This window comes from Eulemur rufifrons, chromosome 30 (assembly GCF_041146395.1).
Source record: "Eulemur rufifrons isolate Redbay chromosome 30, OSU_ERuf_1, whole genome shotgun sequence".
In the NCBI taxonomy this organism is placed as follows: Eukaryota; Metazoa; Chordata; class Mammalia; order Primates; family Lemuridae; genus Eulemur; species Eulemur rufifrons.
The window spans coordinates 104,328,130-104,353,783 of record NC_091012.1 but is presented as its reverse complement, the minus strand read 5'-3'; the positions used below and the strand labels follow the sequence as shown (position 1 = coordinate 104,353,783).

The following is a 25,654-nucleotide window of genomic DNA, read 5'->3' as shown; positions in this document are numbered from 1 at the left end:
CTGTGTTCAATTCCCAACAGTTTTCCCAAAGTTGCTTTAAGCATTATAAACTAATGAGTTATTCTGTGGACCTGCCTTGCCTGGCAGCTCTCCAGAGATTTGGGGAATCACTGGGCCAAGTTAATTTATTTGCCTTTGATCTTGAAGGATGAAATTAAACTGCAGATTCTCAGATAAGAAAATATTGAAGTTTAAGGTCCAGGAAAGTTTCATCACGATGAACAATCAACCATGCTGTGGACTCACAGGTATTTTTGATGAGGTAGCCACTTTCCATACACTTACAGCAAAGATGAGTCTTTGTTTCAAAATTTTGAGTTTTATTTTTTATCTGTCCATTTTTGTAAAACATTCTTACTCAGGATAATTAAAATAGCACTGGGATGATAGGAGAAATGGATAGAAAGGGGAAATGTGCTTCCTTTTCTCTGTGTTTCATATTCCTATCTGGATGTTTTTTAATTTACATGGAATTTTGGTTTTCTAGGGGCAAGAGGAGGGGCTTAGTTTCCGTCTACCCTCTCTAGTCCTCATCTTAGGTCTTTTAGCAATCTCTTTGGTTAGCATTTAAAATGATTCAGGGGTAACTCTTGCTGTTTTGTCTCAAATGACTCAGGCACTTATCTGTACCCAAATCTGGTTTCCTGGGGGTACTGGAGCATGAACAGCATAAATGACTGAACTCAACTAATTCTCAGAAAGCCAGATTTTAGTCAGTACTTTCCAGCTTTCTCACTCATTTCTTTTATAGAACAAGTGGTATAACTAATTGATTAGAGTTTTATTCCTTCTCAAGTTATTCATTTTAAATTCTGTTAACCTTTTGGAATGCTAATAAGCAGTAAAATGACTAAAATACGGGCAGGGAAATTAGAAAATGCAAGTAGCAGAGAAATAGCTCCCCACTCCCAAAGAAAAACAAGAAACACTTTTGAGGAAAAATAGATACATCCTTATTACCAACTGACTTGCCTTCTTATGGGCTCACAGATAGGAGGGTCGGCCTCCCAATTACTCCCAGGCCTATAAGGTTTACCTATTTCTTAGCCTGTTTGTTTCCTTACTCTGGGACAGTGCAGTAAATGAAAATCTCAAGACAGCCATAGGTTGATTCTTTTTCTTTCTCAAATCAGTACTTTTCCAGATATGTTAGGAACATTAATAAACTTCCCTTTTTATCATATGCTTGTTTTTAACAGCCAATTTTTTAATTTAGATATAACTTTTTATTTTGAGATAAGAGATTTGGGGATAATAAATTTAGACAGGAGTTGCAAAAATAGTACAGAGAGAAAACTTCTTGTTCCAGACAGGATAGAGTAGATACATTTTACTCTATTCCAATTAAAAGTAATGAGATAGGGAGTTTAAAAGTAAATGGATGGGAGAAGATACATCATACAAACACCAATCAAAAAAAAACTGGAGTGGCTAGTATCAGATAAATTATACATCACAGAAAGGAAGATTACCAGGGACAAAAAGAAACACTACGTGATACAAAGGGTCAATCAACCAAGAAGACACAATCTTAAATGTGTATGCACCAAATAACAGACCTTCAAAGTACGTGAAGCAAAACCCAACAGAACTGAATTGAGAAATAGACAAATCCACAATTATAGTTGGGAACATCAATACCCTTCTTTCAGTAATTGATAAAATCAGTAAATAGAAAATTAGTAAGGATATATGTAGAAAAAAATAATACCACCAGTCAACCAGATTTAATTGACATTTATAGAATGCTCCACCCAACAACAGCATAATAAAACTTTTCAAGTATACATGCAACATTCACCAAGATAGACTATATCCCAGGTCATAAAATAAACCTCAACAAATATAAAAGAATTTAAATTAGATAGAGTAGATTCTCTGAAAATGGAATCAAAGTAAAAATCAGAAACAGAAAGACTACAGGAAAGTCTCCAAACACTTGGAAACTAAACAACACACTTCTCATTAATCTATGAGTGAAGGAGGGAGTCTTAAGGGAAATTTTTTAAAATGCAGTGACGTGAATGCCTGAATATAGATGAAAATACAGCATATCAAAATTTTGAGGGTATAACTTAAATCGGTGCTAAGAGGGAAATTTATAGCGTTAAATGCTTATATGAGCAGAAGATGAAAGGTCTCAAATGAATAATCTAAGCTCCCACCTTAAGAAACTAGAAAAAGAAGAGCAAAATAAACCCAAAGCAAGCAGAAAAAAGGAAATAATAAAGAAAAGGGCAGAAGTCAATGTAATTGAAAACAAAAACAATAAAGGTAGACAATGAATCTAAAAATTGGTTCCTTGAAAAGAGATTCTGACTTAATTGGTAATGGGTGCAGTTTGGGCACTGGGATTTTATAAGTTCCCCATGTGATTCCCCTGTGTAATGGGGGTTGAGAAGCTCTTCTGGGGTGGCCAAATACATTTTCTTGGGATTTAACCTGTTGTTGGCATCTATCTGCCAGACCCTCTACTGAGGGAAATCTGTGGCCGTTTCATTTTCCCTCATTTTTTGTTGCCCTCAAAGTCAGTACTGACTTTTATGTTAACTTCTATGTCTGATTGCTCCCTTGCCATGGGCATTGATCTGACCGGTGAGCTTTAACAGCAACCCTCCTTCACTTCACACCCACACCTGCCTTGATTTTGAGATTAACTCTGAAACCCCCCCCCCCATTGGTTTGTCACACATCATTGGTTACCAGTTTTAGGCTGTGATCACCCAAGCCACAGTGACAATGTGTCTGGTGCACCTGGTCCTGTGACCCTGGTTCTGAGGGAGCCAAAGGACTTGCTTGGGTTTTCAGTTTTTTCGTTGTCTGTCCCCTTTCTGGTGGCCAGTACAATGCCTGCCCACTATTAGCACAGTATTAACAGTTGATGTGAAGCTGGGCGCGGTGGCTCACGCCTGTAATCCTAGCACTCTGGGAGGCCGAGGCGGCTGGATCGCTCAAGGTCAGGAGTTTGAGACCAGCCTGAGCAAGAGCGAGACCCCCGTCTCTACTAAAAAATAGAAAGAAATTATCTGGCCAACTAAAATATATATAGAAAAAAAAAATTAGCCAGGCATGGTGGCACATGCCTGTAGTCCCAGCTACTCGGGAGGCTGAGGCAGTAGCATCACTTAAGCCCAGGAATTTTAGGTTCCTGTGAGCTAGGCTGACGCCACAGCACTCACTCTAGCCAGGGCAACAAAGCGACACTCTGTCTCAAAAAAAAAAAAAAAAAAAAAACAGTTTTTGTGCAATGGATTGGAACTTGCTCAGTAAGTTTGGGATTGTTTCTGTGTGTTTGACCTTATATGTGAAGCTTACATGCCTGTTATTATTACTAAAACTTCATAAAGGTTATTTTTCTAATAAATTCTGATTACTTTAAATCACATAGGTGTTATTGTAAATGTATTAGGGGTACATGTGGATAAAGATTTAAATGTAGAAACAACTCACAACAACAGATAAGACATAATGGAAATCATTATTTTAAAAATTTGTTTGAGTCTATCTGGAGAAAGAATTATATATTTCATAGTAAAAGCAATTCTTGCTGATTTACTTTATTAAGAGGTCTTATCTGTAAATGGTATTTTATCTTAAAGGGATTTATGTTTTGTACATATATATCTTTTTATTCTTAAGATGCCAAGCCTACTTACTTATCTGTGTAGTTGAAATTTTTGAATATATGCACATAAATTAAAAAGAAAATACACTGCTAATTTTTTTAAATGCTATTGGAACTGAGGCCTTTTTCCTGAAAAGGCATAAAGCAGATCTTAATTTGGAAAGGGCCAGAACCATTCATATTTGTTGAGTTAACATTACAGAATAGGCTACCCAGGCTAAAACCTTATTCTAATGAAATCTGTATCAACCAGACAGTAGGCTGAGGGATTGGGGACTGAGGTGGATAGTGTTAGGAAAGTGATAATTCAATTGTATGCTTCCAATTTTCAATATTCTTTTTTTCATTAAAAGAAAGATTTCTTGTAGTTTAGACCAAAAGTTAACAAACTGGCCTGGGAGCCAAATCTAGCTTGTCACTTGTATTGGTATGGCCTATAAGCCATGCAGTAATGGTTTTTACGTTTTTAAATGGTTGAAAAATAATTAAATGAAGAATAATATTTTGTGACATGAAAAGTATATGAAATTCAAATAATATGAAGTTTTATTAGAACAGAGCCATGCTCATTTGTTTAGGTACTGTCTATGGCTGCTTTCATGCTAGAGTGGCAGATTTGAGTAATTACGACAGAGACCATATGGCCACAAAACCAAAAATATTTCCTATCTGATCCTTTACAGAAAAAGTTTGCTGTCCCCAGGTTTAGACTCACTTCCCAACCTGGCCTTCCCATGCAAGGTGATTTCTACTCAAGGGGATAGAAATTCTCGAATAATTTGTTAACAAGTCTATATATTAAAGAGGGTAAGCCTGCTTCCTGGTAACAGGGATAATTGTGGTTGACATAGAAATACTTGTCTCAGTGGCAAGACCCTACCTAGGTAAATCTGTATTTTCTAATTTTCCTTTTCTTTTTTCTTGAATGCTCTTTGAGGGCTTTGGAAAAGAATTGACCTCTAGACTCCTCATCTGGTCACAAGGACTCCTGAGTTATATGATGTATTTTAATTTTTAAAAACAAGCTTTAGCTTCATTTAGAAAGTACAGAAACATTCATCTACTCCAACTTCTGATGTCTCTTATTTCAAAGATTTGTTGGGGGTGAGGTAAGATACATAGGATATGTTCTTTTTCTTCTGATTATTTTTTTATTTACTCAGACTCTAGATAGAATTTTATGGCTTTAATTGCTGAACTACTGAGATGTGGTAGAAATAAAAGATATGCAAGGTGAACAGACTTGAAGGGGAGAGTTTTGTTATCATGACATTGAAGCAGTAATAGACTGAATTGTTTTGTAGAGGGGGGTAAATCCTGAATTAAGGCATAGGCACTTAAACGGTCTCACTGTGGAGAGAGTTAGTATTGTTTATCCTAAAGCAGAGGTAATCAGCCCAAGAAACATATTTTAGCATTCATGACTTCTGTTTAAGTAAGTTTGGGAGGTTCTTTGCCCACATGGGTAGGAATTGACCCATAAGGATATAAGAAGTGTGCTGCTCCAGTCTGACCAGTGGACTAACTTGTATGTCTGTCTCTGATAATGGCTCTCAATGATATTTTCCAGAAAGCCTAAGGGAGCTGGATTTTCAGAAATTTCTTTACTTGAAAATTACTTCCAAACACCGTCATGGATTTATCCTCTCTGATTTTATCTCAGTCCTTCTTGAACCTGTTTACATTTTCATTTTGTTCCACTTCTTGAGCTGATGAGTTCTCTAAGTTCCCTAAGCATTGCTGAAAGTCCTGTTTTCTTTGTGATAAAATTGCCTTTAGATTTCAGGGAGTACCCCTTAGTTACTTAATTCTGTATGTAACTGGGTGAATAAGCTCAAGTTGATCATTTCTACACTCTTGATGCTTATCAATTTCTGCTTCATCCCTTTAGAGTGAGATTTCTCAACCTTGGCACTGGTGACATTTTGGGCCAGATAAGCCTGTACATTAATTGTAAGGGACTTTCCTGTACCTGGTAGGATGTTTAGCATCATCCCTCCTGGCCTCTACCCCCTAGATGCCAGTAACATCAATTACTGTGACAACCAATAAATATCTCTAGATATTACCAAATGTCCCCAGGGGAGGCAAAATTGCCTTCAGTCGAGAACCACTGCTTAGACCTTTGGCTTTTCCAAAATGCAAAGTTTGTGCTTTCTGGACTATCTTTATGATATGGAGAACTTCTCTATCCAGTTGATTATATTGTGTTTTTCTGGATTTCTTCCAGCTCTGTTTAATGTCCATCTTGAATGGCAGTGACAGCAACTTTTATAGTTTCAATGTTTCAGATCAACTGCATCATTTGGGGGTCATGTGGGGCAGATACCTTGAAGATTTGCAGTACAACTGAGGTACTTTTTGCATGTATAGAGACTTGGATAGAAAGCAAAGGAGTGAATAATTGTGGGGGAGGATGTCTGAGGAGTTTCATCGAGGCGATCCAATGAATGAGTAGGACCAGGCTGGGGAAAAATGGGCCGGTCAAGGTAAACAGGGGGAGGAAGGAATCGTAGGCAGAAGGAAGAGCCCTGTGCAAAGGCTGGCAACAAGATGAATGTGTTCACAGAATCACATGGGGCATACAATGTGCAGAACAACTGGGGGAGGTAGGGGAGCAGCAGCTGATGAGGCCTGACAGACTAGAGCCAGAAGAACACTGTGGGCCTTGAAGGCCATGCTCAGGAGGCTGGGCTTAGAAGGGGGCAGCATTCTTGACCTCTGGCTTTGGGGTCAACTTGGAGTGCTCATTGCCAATGTAACTTCCAGCTCTGCCCTCTGGTGGCCATGTGGCTCCAAGCATGTTTCTGAGGCCCAATTTCCTCATCTATGAAATGGCTGCTGATGATATGTATAGGACTGTTGTTATGATTAGAAATCATAAAGATCTAAAGATTTACCATCATGGAATTATTCTGCTGATATTTATTGGTCTCTGTCATTTTCCTACAGTAATTAAAACATCAGTGCTGTCACAGAAATGGGCAGATGGATCAATGGACTTTAACAGCCCAGACCCAGCAATTAGCTTGTTTTCTTTTCTAAAAATCATTGATGACTCATTTTCATATTTCCCAGGACTGGTGTTACTGGTATTAGGTAATCTATTTCCTAGGCTCTTTACTGATAATACAATGTTTTTGTTTCCATCTATAATAAAAAATGGTTGTTAGTAATAGTTTAAAGAACATCAAATTTTGCAGAGTCTTAAAAATTTCCCTCTGTCATGAATGGTTTGGTAACTCTAAAGAACAGACTATTATAGAAAATGGAGAAACTATTTTATCCAAACTACATAAGCCCAGAACTTCAGCTGAGGGGAAGATCCATCTCACAAGTCATCTTAGGTCTTCTGAACCTCTCAGGTGAGGAGAGAGGGTCCATGCTCAGTTGGCTTTCTTCACTGAGAGTTTTAGAGAATAAAAGCATTTCTTCTATGGTAAATGTTCCCTTGATCCCATCATGAGTCATCGATATGGAGGCTGTATTCAGTAGATACAGAAGTTTTCTATTGCTACTCTTCTAGATACCACCTAAACAGTTCTCATTAGTAAAATGTTACAGTAATTTTTAAAAGTTGTTTTAGCTTTATCAAGGAATAATTTACACACTATAAAATTCATTCATTTTAAAGTATACAGTTCTGTGGGTTTTGGTATATTTACAAAGTTGTACAACCATCACCACCATCCAATTTTAGAACATTTCCATCACCCAAAAAATAAGTGCTATCCCCGTTTGCTGTCAGTCCTCATTCTCACCCCAAATCCTAGTTGACCACCAATAGATTTGTAGATTTGTCTATTATGGACATTTCATGCAAATGCAATCATAGAATAAGCAGTCTTGTATGTGTGACTTCTTTCACGGAGCATATGTTTTTGCTAAGTGCTTTTTTAACCTGTTTTATATTTGTTTTACATGTTGTAGCATGTATCAGTGATTTGTTCCTTTTTATTGCTGAGTGGCATTCTGTAGTATGAATGTACCACAGATTGATTGACCATTGATCTGTTGAAGGACATCTTGGTTGTTTCCAGTTTGCGCTATTGTGAAAAAAAGCTGCTATAAACGTTTGTATAAACGTAAATTTTTATCTCTCTGGGATAAATGCCCAGGAGTGCAATTGCTGGGTCTTAGTTGCATGTTTAATGTTTTAAGAAATGAACAAATTATTTTCTAGAGTAGCTGTACCATTTTACATTCCAACCAGAAATGTGAGTGATACAGCTTCTCCACATCTTCTCCAGCATTTGGTATTTTCACCATCTTTTATTTTAGCCATTCTAATAAATACGTAGTGATATATTATTGTGGTTTTAATTTGCATTTCCCTAATGGCTAATGATATTGAACATCTTTTCACAGCTTATTTGCCATTTGTGTTCCTTTTTGGTGAAATGTCTGTTCATTATTAATTAGGTCATTTGTTTCCTTACTATTGAGTTTTGAGAGTTCTTTACACATTCTGAATATAAATTCATTGTCAGATAAGTGTTTTGTAATAAATATTACGTGTGTGATATGTGTAAATATTTTGTCCTATTCTGTAGCTTTTTTCTTTCTTTTTTTTTCTTTTTTCTTTTTCTTTTTTTTTTTTTTTTTTTTTTTTTTTGCATCTTCTTAACAGGGTCTTTCTTACAGCAAAAGTTTTTTGTTTGGTTGGTTTTTGGTTTTTTAAAAAATATAAATAGAGAGTTTATTTGGGCCAAGTTTGAGGACTACAACCTGGGAACGTAGATTTAAGTTGCCCTGAATATATACTGCCTAGAGCAAACATTTTTAATTTTGATGAATTCACATTTTTCTTTGCCAAACCATGCTTTGAGTATCAATTCTAAGAACTCTTTGCCTAGCCCTAGATCTTGAAGATTTTCTCTTGTGCTTTTTCTAACTGTTTTTTAGTTTTACATTTTACATTTAAGTCTGTAGTCCATTTTGAGTTAAATTTTGTGTAAGGTGGGAGACTTATGTTGAGGTTTATTTTCTATTTTTGCTTATTTCTCTAGCACCATTTGTGGAAAAGGCTATCTTCCCTTCATTTAATTTTTTACTTTTGTCAAAAAATATGCTGGGCATATTTGTGTGGGAGTATATTCACCTTTAATGAGGCAAAAATATATTAGGTTGTGGTAGACAGAATAATGAGCCTCCAAAGATGTCCATGACCTAATCCCTAGAAGCTATGGATATGCTAGGTTACATGACAAAAATCAGCTGACTTTAAAATAGGGATATTATCCTGGGTTATACAGGTGGGTCATGTGTAATCACAAGTGTCCTTAAAAGTGGAAAAGGGAAGCAGAAGAGAAGGGGCAGAGAATGATATGTGATGACAGAAGCAGGATCAGATCAGAGAGATGCATTGTTGCTAGCATTGAAGATGGAGGAAGATGGCCAAGATCCAAGAAGTGTGAATATCCTCTAGCAGCTGTAATAGGCAAGGAAATGGATTCTCCCCTAGAGCCTCCAGAAAGGAATGCAGCCCTGCTGACATCTTGATTTTATCTCAGTGAGACCTATGTCAGACTTCTGACCCTCTAAACTGTAAGGTAATAAATTTGTATGGTTTTAAGCCATTGCAACTCTGGTAATTTGTTACTTCAATTTTAGAAAAGCTCCCAATAATGATAGTTAGGATTTTAAATGTTTGGGCATGCCATTTATCTGGAAAGTTTATATATATGGAACATCCCTATGATATCAGACAAAAGAAGTGCTGCTCTAGGTAGATTTGTGCATTCAATAGAGAATAGTTAGAAAATATTACTTTTATTTCTGTTTAAGTTTCTACATTCATTGTGACTTTAAATTACACATTACTTTTTGATAGGAAGTATTTTATTGTTGCTGCTATTATTGTTGTTTTTGTTTGCATTTCAGAAGAGTATTTTAATGTCTTAAGTTTTGCACCAAGATGCCAAATGTAGCCACAACACACATTTATGTAATGGGAGGCTAACTTTCTATTTAAAGAAATATTCAATTGACTTTGATAATAGAACAAATAGAAGCTTAGTTAATGATCTTGATACTTGTACTCTTATTAGTTTTACTGGTTTATGATAATCTTACTAGTTTTAAATGACAGCTTTATTGAAATATAATTCATATACCTTACAGTTCACCCACTTAAGTATATAATTCAATTATAATATATTCACAAATATATACAATCACCACAGAGCACTTTGAATATGTTGTCCCACTGTCTTCTAACTTCCATTGTTTCCAATGAGAAGTTAGCTTTTAATCTTATTTGGGCTCTCTTATAAGTGATCAGTTGTTTTTTTTCCCCTGCTGCTTTCAAGATTTTCTCTTTGTCTTTGGCTTTTAGCAATTTTACTATGATGTATCTGTTTGTGGATCCCTTTGCATTTATCCTGCATGGAGTTCATCGAGTTTCCCAGATATATAAATTAATGTTTTTTGGTAAATTTGGGAATTTTTTCTAATTTTTTTTCTGCTCCTTTTCTCTCTTCTCCTTCCCATACTCCCATTATGTATATGTTGGTGGACTTAATGGTGTCCTACATTTCTCTGAGGCTCTGTTCATTTTTCTTCATCTTTTTTCTATTCTTTGGCTTCTATTGACCTATTTCAAGTTCACTAGTTCTTTTTTCTGCCAGTTCAGATCTACTGTCCAGGCCCTTTAGTGAATTTTTCATTTCAGTTATTATAGTTTTCAACACCAGAATTTCCATTTGTTCTTTTTTATAGTTTCTATTTCTTTATTGATATTCTCTATTTGACAAGATATTGTCATCATACCATTTTTCTTTAATTGTGATTTTCTTTAGTTCTTTAAACATATTTATATAGCTAATTTGAAGACTTTGCCTATTAAATCTGCTATCTGGCTGCTCTCATAGGCAATTTCTGTTGCTTGTTTTTTTTTGCTAGTGTATGAGTTATAATTTCCTGTTTCTTTGAATATCTCATAATTTTTTGTTGGAAACTGGGCACTTTAGATAAATATATTATAGCAACTCTGGGTACTATTCCATCCCCCAGGGCTCTTTATTGTTATTTGCTTGTTTACTTCTTTAGTGACTGGCTGGATTATTTTATTGAAGTCTGTTTACTCAACCACCCTTCCCCCATCCTGCAATATGAAGCTTCTGATGTTTCTCCTCAGGGGCACAACCTTGGATATGCCCACAGTCACCCTGGAATGGCAGTAGTTGTGGCAGGGCTCTCTTTGGCTGTCTCTTTCCCTGACCGCACCCAACTGTTAAGGTCCACTAATTGCTGGCTGATTGTTCTGTATTTTATAACATCCTAGGGCATAAATTGCTCCACAAACTGATCCAATCAAATTAAGGCTCCTCTCAGGATAGTTCCTGAGATCAGTATCTGAGATTTCTTTTGACCCTGGGAGACTCCTCCCTGCTCTCTTTTTCTGGTTCTCTCTGGCATATTAGCCAGCGTAGGCTTGAACTTCTCTATACTCAGTTGCAAGTGAAGTCACTTCCATTGGGGGAGAGAATTGGAGCCCTCTATTCTATGCCCTGCCTCTCTCCCTGGGAAATCTCTGAGCCACAGTTCTGGTGTAGAGGATGGGGACAATGGTGAGCTTCCCTCTGTGTGGCAGCCTCAGGTCTCCCTGCTTTGCCTCCACTGGTGTAGAACCCCCACTTATGAGCTGGGGCCAGCACAGTCAAGGCCTCAGTATTCTTGGTGGTACCAAGCCCAGGGTATAGCCTCCATCTCATTGAGTGGGGACTGGGTGGAAGAAGGGAGGAGCCCCTACCTCTTAGCCACACTTGCCTGGAACTTAGCCTCAGTACCAGGTAGCTGGGGGTAGGAGTTGCTGATGTCCTGCTCCTCCTTGGAAGAAAGACTTGCAACTGGGGTCTCAGGGAGAGGGAGCTCTGTGTTCTTGGCTATACCAGTCTGGCACGAGATCTGTATTGGGAGGGGAGATGGAGGGAATGGGTCTAGGTCCAAATACCATAGACTCCCACTCTACTTATTCTATTTTAGTAGATTTTCTTAAATAAATACTTCTTCATTTGCTGTATACCTTTAGGACTATTTCCAGATACTATAAATGGTGAGCTCTTTTTTAATTGAAATAATTTTCACCATTTTTACTGGGTAGTAGATCTATGGAGCTCCTGACACTATCATGCCAAAAGTGGAACTCTGGGCTGGGCGTGGTGGCTCACGCCTGTAATCCTAGCACTCTAGGAGGCCGAGGAAGGTGGATCGCTCGAGGTCAGGAGTTCGAGACCAGCCTGAGCAAGAGCAAGACCCCCGTCTCTACTAAAAATAGAAAGAAATTATCTGGCCAACTAAAAATATATATAGAAAAAATTAGCTGGACATGGTGGCACATGCCTGTAGTCCTAGCTACTTGGGAGGCTGAGGCAGTAGGATCGCTTAAGCTCAGGAGTTTGAGGTTGCTGTGAGCTAGGCTGATGCCACGGCACTCACTCTAGCCCGGGCAACAAAGTGAGACTCTGTCTCAAAAAAAAAAAAAAAGTGGAAATCTGTAAGCTTTTTAACATACAATTTTGTTGTTATTCATAGTTGCTCAGAGTGGCCCTGTACTTGGATTTCTACCTCCTCAGTAGATTGTAAGTGGCTTGAAGGCAGTAGCCTTGACCTTTATTCCTTAGGGAATCATGATAGCCCCTAGTAGCATTTTTGTATGTTGTGGCACATAAAATAATGTCAGTCACTATGTTACTGTCTTTTCTAGTTTGCATTTTTAGTACTCCCTTTATGACTTGAAGTGTTTAACTGTGTCTTCCTTTTTTCTTACACTCTAGTGGCTATTGTGTTCCCAGAAGGGTGATGCCTCCTTTTTATCTGTCATTGGCCACACTCAGTGAATAACACTTCAGCCATTAGAAGTTTTAGTCCAAAGCATTATTCACTTTTCATAATACAGGAGCTTTCTATAACATTTCTTACAGTGTATATATAGCTATTTTAGATTAGGCTACTTATTTGGGATATGGGGACAGGGAGAGAGTGAGAGAGGGAGAAAGGGCAGGCAGAAAAACAGTGTGGTTGTGCTCAAAGGTGGGACATGCCTCACTTGTTCTTTTTTCAGCCAACCATGTCTCATGCCTTTCAACCTTGGTCCTTGATGGTGCTGCCTTCACAATTAATTTTTTTCCTTTCCTCCTCCTTCCTTATTGGGGATCCCTAGCTGGTGATGGCCCTGTGGCTGCCTCTCTTTTTTTGGTGGACAGTGGACACGTGGCCACACCTGAGGCTCTGGTCAATGTTGTACCACTCATCCTCTGTGGCTTGGGCTTCCTCCTAAATCTGTATAGACTCGCCCAATCTTTGACACAATTTGTATTGCAGGATTTGGTTACTATAGGTAATTTGAGAATATTCTTGAAAGAAATCATTTGATCTGAGTGATTTGCCTACTGCTACTTCTGGGATCTGTGGGACAGTGTTAACTGCCTTCTGAGATGGGTGCGTGCTGACTGTTTTATTCAGTGTTGTTCTATTTCCCAGGATGCTCCAGGATGAAACGCCATAGGCGCCTCAGCAGCAGTGACAGTTCAGATGAGTGTGAGTAGAACCAGCTGGCAGCTGGTAACCTTTGTATCTATACCCCTTGAAGATTTCTTTGACTTGAGGATAAGCCATTTCATGCTTCCTTCGATGGTTAAAAAATAATGTTTCTGGGAAGGAAAGCTCAGGGTATCATTTTTCTTACTCATTTAAATTTCATTAGAGATAGATAAATTAGGTGGAAGAATTGGTTTTGTGGGGCATATAACATTTTGTTTTTCACTTTTCATTTACCTAAGCAACAAAAGCTAAATCTAGTAATGCTTTAACAGACCTTCTCTAGAAAGGAAGAAAAGTATGACAGCATAAATTGTAGGCCCTGATTCTAATTGTAGCTCAAGTAATAAATGTTTGACCACGGGTCAATTATCATTTATAAAAGTCAGTAACCTTATTAACAATAGCCTTTGGGGAAGTGCTGAAGCATACACAGATTACTTGCTCCACATTTTTAGTTTTTCCAGTTGTTTTTGCAGATATTTTTTCTCCAGGTGGAAGATGAATTGTGTTATTCCAAAACATTATGAGGCGTGATTACACCAAATCGGATCTTCTCAGCCTTAGCATTGTTGAACCTTTTGCACTCTGGGACATCACCTATAAATGTCATTAAACTCCATTATGAGGCTCTCTTGGGTGCAGTTTGACTGTTTTCTTCAGTGGTATGAGATCTCTGTGGTCTTCTCCATCATATCTTTCATATTCTCTTGGATGACATTTAGTTTTATGACATTTAATTATATTAGTGGGTAATATATCTCAGTATTTTTTTCTAATTATCTTTTGCAGGTCCTTCTACTTCTTTTACTTCTGGCTCAATGTATAGGGTCAAGTCAAAAATTCGACATGAACACAAGAAACCTGCCGAGGTGAGATTAGATATTCAATTATTAGACTTATGCTATAGTTTGGATGTTTATTGCCCCAAACTTCATGTTGAAATTTGATCTCAATGTTGGAGGTGGGGACCTAAGGATAATGGGGATGTATCCCTCATGAATAGATTAATGCTCTCCTGGGGGGTGGTTAGTGAGTTCTCACTCTATTAGTTCCCAGGAGAGCTGGTTGTTAAAAAGAACCTGACACATTCCCTCCCTGAACACACACACACAGACTCTCTCGCTCTCTCACTCTCTCTCTCTCTCACTTCCTCTGTTGCCATGTGATATCTGCACACATCAGTTCCCTTTTGCCTTCCACTGTGAGTGGAAGCAGCTTGAGGTCCTCACCAGAAGCCCAATCTTAAACCTTCCAGCAAGCAGAAGCATGAGGTAAATAAACCTCTTCTCTTTAAAAATTACCCAGCCTCAAGTATTCCTTTATAGCAACACTAACTGGACTAAGACAACTGTAAAAAAAAATAGATAACTGCCTTCTGCCTACATACCAACAATACCCAGAATTTAAAGATGTGAAGAGTAAATATGTGCCAATGGATAGGCTTGTTTTCTGATGAATTTGTTTTCCAAAAGAGATTCCATTTTCTTTTCCCTTTAGGAGAACAACAATCTTCACACTGTGATTTCATTTTGGTAATGACACTTAAGTGACTGGCTTTAGAATATTCTTCCCTTACCCAGGAAGTCAAACAGAGCCTGAAATGGGGGATTGGGAAGGACCCAGAGATTTCCTGGGCTATGATTGGAAATAGCTAAGTTGGCAGGTGGGAGATAGTCCAGGAAGAGATAGGTGAGGAGGTTGTAGATGGAGAAGAGAAGGACTAGGTTAGAGATCATCTGAGCTGTGGGCTGTGATGGGTCCTCACAGCCTTTGGAGTACTGCTGGCCCAGGAAGAATGGGTCTCTCCTTGTGAAGCTGGTTGCCTTCTGCCCCAAGGGCAGCAAAGTGCCAGAGTTGCACTTGGACTTGGTAATGGTTTAGTGGATCCTACAGATTTTCCTCTGTGATAATTAAATGATGGGATACTAACTTTATGCATCTTCACTTCTATGATTAGACTTCCTTAGCTGTAAAGGAAAAGAGAATGTATTGGTTATCTATTGCTGCATTACAAATTCTTACAAAATTAATGGTTTAAAGCAGCACACATTTATTATCTCAATTTCTGTGGGTCAGGAGTCTGGGCAGGGCATGGCATGACTAGGTTCTCTGTTCAGGGTCTTTTAAGGCTGCAATCACTGTACTGACTGGGGATGTCTTCTTATTTGGAGGCTCAACTAGGGAAGGATTTGCTTTCAAGCTCATTCAGATTGATGGCAGAATTCATCTCTTTGGAGCTAAAGGACTGAGTTCCTGTGTTCTTGCTGGCTTTTGGTAGAGAGCCACTCTTAAATTCCTTGCCACATGGCCTTTCTCCATAGGTCCTTTCACAACATAGTAGCTTACTTTTTTAGAGCCAGGAGAGGGGAAGTCTTTCCCTGCAGCTTGCTAAAGTGGAGTCTTATATAACAAAATATAGTCAACCCCATTATGTTTGCCATATAACATGACCTAATCAAGGGAGTGACATCCCATCGTGTTTGCCATATTATATTGTTCAGAAGCAAGTCACAGGTTCCACCTGCCCTTGTAGAAAGGGAGTGACTCATTGGGGATTACCAGAGAGCATTTCTCCCTTTATCAGAAAGTCACTTTTCATTTCTTTCTTTTGCCATGGCTCTTTCTGGGCACAGTAGAATATCAGAGTGTATTTATGTGTTTTTCATACAGAAAAAGTTAGGGAATATAAATGCACATAAACAGGAATGGAAGGAATTTTCCATCTATCCAAAGGAGGCTTTGACTATGAAATGGTGAGAATGAAACCTTGGTACCTACCCCTTTAGGAGGACAACTTTAGGATATAAAGCAATTTGAGGGATTTGGGTCTTGAGACCTATTGCCTCCAGGTCAGTGGGAATAGTCTTTTGTTGCAAGGGATAGGGACCTGGGCTACTGGAAGGAAACTTTTTTCATTTATATTTCACATTTTGTTATAAAAAGGAGAACCTGGTGATACTGTAGGACAGAACTAGCCTTGGCATTAGAAGGGCTTCATTCTATGTTCTGCTTTGCTGGCCTATTTCATCTCTCTGAAACAATTTGTTTTGTTACCATAACATGGACATTATCATACTTACCTCTCATAGCTACCATTTATTGAAGTTTTATGTATAAAAGCTTTACATTAGATATTAATAATTTGTTTCCCAAACTTCAGCAATTATGAAACTATCTGTGGAACCTTATCAAAAATACTAATTCCAGACTCACCCCACCCTGTGACATTAGTAAATTAATATTTCCAAGGAAGGTTCCTGGGCTCTGGTTTTTAAAAGGTGACTCAGGTGATTTTTATTATCAAGCACATTGGGGAAATAATATACTCTTGTTTCATTCCCCCAATAGCACTATAAAATAGGTACTTTTATGTTCTATTTGCAGGTGATGAGGTTCAGAGAAGTTAAGTTACTTGCCCAGGGTCGTAAAAATAAGAGCAAAGTTGAAATTCAAGTTTTTATTCACCCAGAATCCTGTTTCATTAACCAGTATGTTAATAGATCACACAATCTGGGTTTGTGTGATGCATGTCTTATGATTAGACGGAATTTATAGTTTGGGGGAAGAATAAAACAGAGATGAAGTGCCCTTCTCATCACATTTTTATTTTAGTTTTTTAGAGAAAGGGTCATCCAGACTGGAGTGTGGCGGCATGATCTAGCTCACTGCAGCTTTGAACTTCTGGGCTCGAGCGATCCTCCCACCTCATCTTCCCAAGTAGCTGGGACTATAGGCATGCACTACCACACCAGCTAATTTTTTTTTTTTTCAGTTTTTAGAGACAGAATCTCACTGTGTTGCTCAGGCTGGTCTCGAACTCCTGGCCACAAGCGGTCCTCCAACCTCAGCCTCTCAAATCTCTGGGATTACAGGCGTGAGCCACTGTGTCCGACTCCTTCTCATCACATTATATTAGGGGGCTTATCATTTGGCTAAGATAATATTTATGAGGTTTCTCCATTGTAAAGTTACTATTTTTCCCTTTTCCTATTCTTTTCTTTTGAAAAACGAGTCACTAAACCTGGCCTACCATTAAGGGTGTGATGTTGGTCAGGGATTAAGCTTCCACCTCCTGAAAGAAAGCATTAGTTGTTAACTTATATTATTTCATAATATTCTGTAAGGAAAATTGTCTCTTTGCCTCCATTTTAAAAATTATTTATGTCAATATGGACTCATGTTTATTTGATACTTTGGGTTATAATCTAATATTACATAATTTATTGTATTCAAATTGTTCCGTAAATCAGTGAAATCATCTCTGTTAGTTTTCTCTTTTCAATTCCATTGATTTCTGCTGTTATTATTCTCTTCCTTCTTCTTGCTTTGGGTTATTTTATGCTTTTTCTAGATTCTTGAGGTGGGTGCTTAAGTTGTTAATTTGAGATTTTTCTTTTTTCTAATGTAAGAATTTTAATGCTATAAATCTCCCTTTAAACACTGTTTTAGCTACATCCCATTAATTTTGATATGTTCATTTTCATTTATTTTTGTGTATTTTTTTATTTCCCTTAAGATGACTTCTTTGACCCATGGATTATTTAGAAGTGTGTTGTTTTATTCTCAAGTGTTTGGAGACTTTCCTGCTGTCTTTCCATTATTGATTTCTAGTTTGTGTCCACTTTTGTCAGAGAACATAGTCTATATGATTTCAGTTCTTTTGCATTTGTCAAGATTTGTTTCATGGCCCAGGATATGGTTCATCTTGGTGAATGTTCCATGAGCACTTGAAAAACATCTGTACAGTTGTCTTGGTATCTGTGGGGATTGGTTTCAGAATGCCCCCAGGGATACCAAAATCCACAGATACTCAAGTCCCTTATATAAAATGGTGTGATATTTGCATATGACCTATGTACATCCTCCCATATATTTTAAATCATCTTTAGGTTACTTATAATACCTAACACAATGTAAATGCTATGTAAATAGTTGTAATATTGTATTTTTTCCCTAATATTTTATATCCATGGTTCCTTGAACCAGTGTATATGGAGGGCTTACTGTATTCTGCTATTATGGAATCGGATTTGTTGATCAAATTCTTCTGTTTCCTTGCTGATTTTCTACCTAGTAGTTTTAGCAATTGTTCAGAGAGGACAGTAGAAGTCTCCAACTGTAGTTGTGGATTTGTCTATTTCTCCTCCCAGTTCTGTCAGTTTTGCTTTAAGTATTTTGAAGCTCTGTTGTTAGGTACATACATATTAGGATTGCTATGTCTGCTTGGCAAATTGACCCTTTTATCATAATATAGTGTCCCTCTTTGTCTTTGATAATTTTATTTGCTCTCAAATCTATACTATTTAATATTAATATAGTTTCTCAGTTTCTTTTGATTCATGTTTGTATGATTTACGTTTTCCATCTTTCTACCTTCAATCTATATATATAATTATATTTGAAGTGAGTTTCTCATCAATGATATATAGTTAGGTCATTTTTCAAAATTTACTCTGTCAATCTCTATATTCTAATTGGTGTAGTTAAACCATTTATTGAATATAACTTTTGGTATGATTTGGCTTGGGTCTGCCATTTTATGGTTTGTTTTCTATTTGTTCCCTCTCGGGTTTTGTTGTTGTTTCTCTGTTTTATTTTCTATCTTTCTGTGGGTTACTTGAACAGTTTTTTGAATTCCATGTTGATTTATCTGTACTAATTTTGAGTGTATATCTTTGTATAGATTTTTAGTGGTTGCCCTTGGTATTATCTTTTACATACATAACTTAGTCTACTGATCTCTACATTTTGCCACTTAGAGTGAAGCATAGAATCCTTACCACCACTTCTGTCTTTTTATTCCCTCCCACCTTTATAATTGTCTTAAATATTTTCTCTATATATGTTGAGAACCACATTAGACAATGTTATAATAGTTGCCTCAACCATCAAACTTTATTTAGAAAACTCAAGAGAAGGATAGTCTATTTACTCATATTTGTTCTTTCTTTTTTCCCGATGTTCCAATTTTTCTTTTTTGTTTATTTTTTTCTGTTTGAAGAACTTCTTTTAGGCATTCTTGTAGGGTAGATCTGATGATAACGTCTTCGTTTTCCTTCATCTGCGAATGTCTTGATTTCACCTTCATTCCTGAAGGATATTTTCACTTGATAGAGAATTCTGGTTTGCTAGCACTTTTCTTTCAGCACTTGAAAAATGTTGTGCTACTTCCGGCTGATCTCCATGGTTTCTAATGAGAAATCTTCTCTCTTTCAGGTAGTTGTTACCCTGTAATCAGTTGTTTCTTTCCCAGTTGCTTTCAAGATTTTTCTTTGTTTTTAGTTTTTAAAAGTTAGATTATGATGTACCTGGGCATAGATTTCTTTTGGTTTATCCTGTCTGGGGTCTGGTCAGCGTCTTTAATCTGTATATCTTCCATCAAGTTTGGGAAATTTTCAGCCATTATTTCTTCAAATATTTTTTCAGCTCTTCCTTTTTCCTCTCCTTTCGGGACTTCAGGTACATGAATGTTACATCTTTTGTTATTTTCCCACAGGTGTCTCAGGATCTTCTTTTTTTTTTTCAGTCTATATTCTTTTGTCAATCAGATTGAGAAATTTCTCTTGTTCACTGGTTCTTTTCTTCTGCTGGTTAATTCCATTCTTCTATTGAGCCTGTCACATATGAGTTATTGTAGTAATTGTATAATTCCATTCTAAAATTTACATTTGGTTATTCTTTATGGCCTCTCTTTCTTTGATCAGACTATTTTTTTGTTTGTTTTAAAAGTGTTTGTAATTTCTTGTTGAAACGTTTTTATTGTAGATGCTTTAAAATCGTTGTCAAGATAATTCTAACATCTTTGTGATCTCAGTGTTGGTGCCTGTTGATTGTCTCTTCTCATTCTCGGTTCTTAGTATGATGAGTGATTTTCTATCGTATCTTGGACTTTTTTGGTATTGTGAAACACTGAGTCTTATTTAAATCTTCTGTTTTAGCAGTCCTCTGCTATAACTGGGCCAGTGTGGAAGAGAGTGCTGCCTCTTTACCACTGGTTGCAGAATTCCTAGGCTCCATCCTAGCTCTCTTATCTCTTTGGGAAGTGAGGGTAGAGAGTTTCATTACTATTTGGTAGAGGTAGAAATCCCCACCTTGTTGCCTCCACTGATAGTAGGGAATGTGATGGTGGTAAGGGGTACCACATTACTGATGGGCGATGGTAACAGCCCAGACTTCTGCCCAGTCTCTGCTAACACCACGTAGAGAAGGAGGGGTGCCTCATTGCTGGGTGGGAGTGGACATCAAGGACTCTCAGGTGGTGTCCATGGATACAATAATCACCCTTTAAAGAAAAACATTTTTAACATCTTTTATGAAATATAATTCTCATAGCATACAATTCACCCCTTTAGAGTGTATAATTCAGTGGGTTTTAGTATATTCAGAGTTGTGTAACCATTACCACAATCTAAATTTAGAATATTTTCATCAACCCAGAAGGAAACCCCCTGCCCATTAGCAGTTACTCCCCAGTCTCCCTACCCCTAACCCCTGGCAACCACTAATCTGTTTTCCATCTCTATGGGTTTGCCTATTCTGAACATTTCATATAAATGGAATCATACAATATGTGGCCTTTTGTGTCTGGTGTCTTTCTCTAAGCATAATGTTTTCAAGGTTCATCCATGTTGTAGCACATATCAGTACTTTGTTTTTATGACTGAATGATAATGCATTGTATGAATATACCACATTTTGTTTATCCATTCATCAGTTGATGGGCTTCTGGATTGTTTTCACTTTTGGGATATTTATGAGTAATTTTATGAACATTCATATACAACTTTTTATATGGACATATGTTTTCATTTGTCTCAAGTATACACTCAGGAGTGAAATTGTTGGGTCAGATTAACTCTATTTAACCATTTAACTATTTAAGGGACTGCCAGGTTGTTTTCCAAAGTGGCTTTGTCATTTTTCTGTCCCACCAGCAATATATTAGGGTGTTTGAAACTTGTTATTGCTGTAGGCACCAGAGACTTGAAATCCCTCTAGTGACCTTGTTTTTATCTCCTCTCTTGGCTTAGGGTCTTTTTGTGTTTGTCCTCAGAGAAATTCTGAGTCTTGTAGCTCTCCCAGCTATTAGCCACTGTTATTATCACTGAAGCTTTAGCATGGTTGTAGGATATAAGGAAGGGGCAGCATTCTCTAATCCTCTAATTAAGTCTTAGTCTTTTAAGTGCATAGTGGTCCTATGTGTGAGGATAGGGGAGGTGGTCTTCACAGCTAGAACCTTTTTGCCTCTGCCCCCTATTCCCTTATCTTCCTGCAGCAGGTATCCTGTGATGTTCTCAGCCTTTGTCATTGAGTTTCTGCCTTCTATAGATGAAGGCTTTTTGTCCCTTAGGTAACACACAAAGGCTGAGGCTGAGTGCTTTTCCCTTCCCCAGCAATAGTGAAATTACACCATTGCCCTCACTTGATATCCTTCCCCTGCAAATGAAGCCTTTTGTTCAGTGAGGAAACCAGGGCACAAAGCACCAGGGACCTAGAGAGCACTACTCGGGGAGCTTTCTACAGGTTCCCTGCCCCGCTTCTTCCCTGTGTGAGCCTAGTTGGGTTCCTGAAGAAAAAGATTGCAAAAGGATGGGAACCTCTGTGACTGTAGCCCACAGGAACTTCATACTCTCATAATAGTCCCCACTTGGCTTCCCAACAACTCATCAAAATTTCTAGTTTAATGTTCCTACTGTGGCTTCTGCCCCAGGTAGTCAAATGCTCTGTCCTGTGTCTCCCTGAAGGTGCCTCTCTCTCTTTGAGTTGGCCATTTGTCCCGTGACTCATTTCTCTGATGGGTTCATGAAAAATTGTTAATTTGCTGCCTGTCCTGCCTTTTTCTTCTTGTAAAGATGGGAATTTCTTTTTTCTGACTCTCTACAGGTCTGAGATGAAACCAGAAGTCTTGAGCCTTATGTTTTTACTGGGAGTTAGTCATTGATGTGCAATTTAAATTATCCTTTTTGCAGGGTCTTAATTGGCTGTATTAATAAATACATATTTTCTTTGATATTTAGTACATCAGTGAGATTCCTGTGCATGTCTCCCTCTGATTTATCTTCTGGAGAAAAATTTCCTAGGGGTGTATGAATCACATGTAAGGTTCAGAGGCTTTGTGTTCAATTAGAATGTATTAAAAAGTATTCCATTCTTTCTCAAAAGCCAGGATATTTTCACCTAATATTAGTCTGGTCTGTAAAACATATCAACCTATCTTAAAGGATTGACTGCATATCATCTGTAGGCCTGGCATCTCATTTATTATCATCCAAGACTTTCATAGCAACAGAGTGAAAGCTCATGTATTTTAATTCAGTGAAGAATACTACATATCCTCAAGTGGAGCCTGTTTATATCATCTTACCTATATTTCTCTCTCACTTATTTTTGTAGAGACAGGGTCTTACCCTGTCACTGAGGCTGTAGTGCAGTGGCATGATCATAGCTCACTGCAGCCTCAAACACCTGGAATCAAGCGATCCTCCCACCTCGGCCTCCTAAGTAGCTGGAACTACAGGCATACATCACCATGCCCAGCTAAATTTTTATAATTTTTTTAGTAGAGATGGGGTCTTGTTATGTTACTCAGGCTGGTTTTGAACTCCTGGCCTCAAACTATTTTCCCACCTCAGCCTCCCAAAGTGTTGGATTACAGGCATGAGCCACTGCACCTGACCAATTTACCTATATTTCTAACAAGCTTAGTTATTTGGTTTTCTGACCTACAACAGATAAAAAAAACACTAAGCTGTAAATGCACAGTTATTGCACAAAAAAGGACTTTGAGGGAAGGGAGAATAACTTGCAAAGCAAACCTCAAATGTCATTTCTTGAGTGAAAATTGCCCGGATCTCCATGTGAGACTCAATTGCTCCCCCTCCTCTATCACCAGGTTACATAAATCTCTGTTTGGTATAGGGTAAGGGGCATAATATAGCTTACCTAAGCAACTCAAAAGTACATTGTTTTATGGTAATTGATGTTCCAATTGGTGTCAGCCTATCGCCCATCAAAAATGTTCTGTTTATTCTGTATAAGAAACGTAAGAATTATTTTAAATTATTTGAAAAATATTTCCATAGGTTTCAAAGTTTTAAATTTAGAAACTGAATAACCTTTGATTCGTTGGAAAAATCAATATAGTATACAATGTCTTAACAATATGGGGTACCTTTGTTATCGTATAAGAACAAACTTCTACTCTTTGCTAGGTTTTCTCTGCTTTAAGTAGTTGATAACCTGAAAATCTTTTTTTGCCTTAAGATTGTACAATTATAGTTAATCCCTTTTGATTAAGTATAGTTTACCAGTTTGCAGCTGTTTTGTGCTTTTAGGGTGACATATCAGTTTGTGGTCAGTTTTGTATAGTTTCAGATTTCAGTGAATATGAGTGAAAATTGATCAATCTCTGCTTTATTCACATGGACCAGACAGTGTTTCCCTTTCTGTCATACAGGAAGTAAATGTTTTGGCTTTTCATATGAAAAATGTCACACAAATGTTCAGACTAGCCGTGCTTTAACAAACTGCCAACTGAGAAATGGTAATGAGAATAATAAAAGCCAGAGTTGTCCACGAAGGGCATTGTCATTTCGTGGCTCTGGCAGGTTAAGCATTGATGTTCTAATTGAATTCATAGTGAGGCCTCCTTTGTTTCTGCAAGCATCTAAGAGGCCAGATGTACACACAGTGTTGGACTTGGCATAGCTTCTGGACTGTATGTTAGCCTGTGAATCTCCTCTTTGACCATAAATGAGCAGTTATCTGGTAAGTACAAAGCCTTTTTGTTTCAGGAATTTGGGGAGAAACTACCAGTGCATATAAAATAGGCTCACTATTAAGAATTTGTAAAACTTCTCAACTTCATTACCTAGAAAGATCAGTGTCAACATCCAAATCCTTCATTCATGATTTTTAATTTAGCAGCAAGTGACCATGGTTTATTTTGTGATGTTTCTGCATTACCTTTTGGCCTCTGGAATGTTGGGTTAAAGTTCTTGATGGAGCTCTCCCTTGGAAACTGTGTTTTTGGGAGCCAAAGCATGTACATTTTAATTGAGCCATGAACTCACATCTCTCCTACCTCATCAACAATTACTTTATGGATTAGATAGAAGATCTTAGCTATATACTTCTTTCTGCTTTTAGAAGGAAAGCCAAGACTGTGATGATGATAAAATAACTACATCTAGCATTTATTTAACAATTACTATGAGACCAATACCATGCTAAGCCCTTTACACACGTTCACCCATTTAATGCTTACAACCACCCCTATGAGGTGAGCATTATCCCCACTGTACACATGAGTAAACTGAAACACAGAGAATTTGGATACCTTGCCAAAAGCTACTAAGGAGTGAAACCATTAGACCAATCTAGGTAGTCTGTCCCAGAGTTCATAGTCCTTTCTTTAACAATTTTTAATTATATAAAATATTTGCTTAGTTCAAACTTTAAACTGTAAAACAAAATACATTCAGAGAGATCCAGCTTTTGTTTCTCTTCCCTCTCTGTTTTCTCCCCCCTCTGCGGAGTTAACCATTATTTTAAGTTTTTGGTTTATCCTTTTGTTTCTTTATGAAAATATATACAAATGTGTGTGTATGTGTGTGCCACTCTATGTGCATAAAATTCACATCACTAACCAGGATATGCTGTAACTATCTTGTTTGTATTCAGTTTAAAAACCTTAAAAATTCTTTTTCTTATCAGGAGCAGGTTCATGAGACTAGTTTAATAAACATATTTTATATCACTTTGCAGATATTTGCTTGAGTGCCAAACTTACATTCCCATCCTCTCTTCAACATTTTATGTTCTGCCTCATGCTTGAGATGTTTGACTTCTATAGCAAGATAAGGCAGACTCTCACACTCTGCCTTGAGTAAAAATGCTTCTCCAGAAAACTTGGATCTGATGCTGTTTAATTTGGCTAGTTTGTAAAATTGAAATCAGGCTTGTCATATGTCTGCTGTTTTTCTCTAAAGGGGAAGGGAAAATTATAATAGTCACTGGATTTAGCTTTCATTTGCTTAATAAAAACAGGTATAAGTTGGTTGGTGTTCAGTTCAAGTTTCCCAGACTTTACAGAGTGCCTCTTTTTTGGAGGTTTAGGTATTTCTGAAGCCATAGACAAGGACCAGATTTCATTGGCCTCTGCTTTTATATCACTTTGTTTTGTCTAGAGACTTCAAGTTACGCTTCTGTTTGGTAAACATGTATATTAGTTTCCTAGGGCTGCTGTAACAAATTACCACAAACTAGGTAGCTTAAAACAACAGGAATTTATTCCCTCACAGTTATGGAGTCCAGAAGTCCAAAATCAGCCAGTCTGTACTCCCTCCAGAAGTTTTAGGGAGGATTCTGTTCTTTGCCTCTTCCAGCCTTTGATATGTGGACATACCTAATCTCTGCTTCCATGGTCACACTGCCTCCTCCTCTTCTGTTTCAAATCTTCCTCTGCCTTTCTCTTGTAAGGACACT

The 25,654-nt window shown here is 37.5% G+C and overlaps 1 protein-coding gene across 2 annotated transcripts in view; it reads left to right on the top strand.

Annotated features, from left to right (window-relative positions):
• The window catches only part of JADE3 (jade family PHD finger 3), a 136,454-nt gene that overhangs the window by 51,714 nt on the left and 59,086 nt on the right, over positions 1-25,654 (top strand). For both annotated transcript variants that reach the window (XM_069463139.1, XM_069463138.1), the window contains exons 2-3: positions 13,109-13,165; positions 13,958-14,037. In XM_069463139.1, coding sequence (XP_069319240.1) covers positions 13,120-13,165; positions 13,958-14,037 — 126 coding nt within the window. In that variant the 5' untranslated portion in view covers positions 13,109-13,119. The remainder of the gene's footprint in view (positions 1-13,108; positions 13,166-13,957; positions 14,038-25,654) is intronic.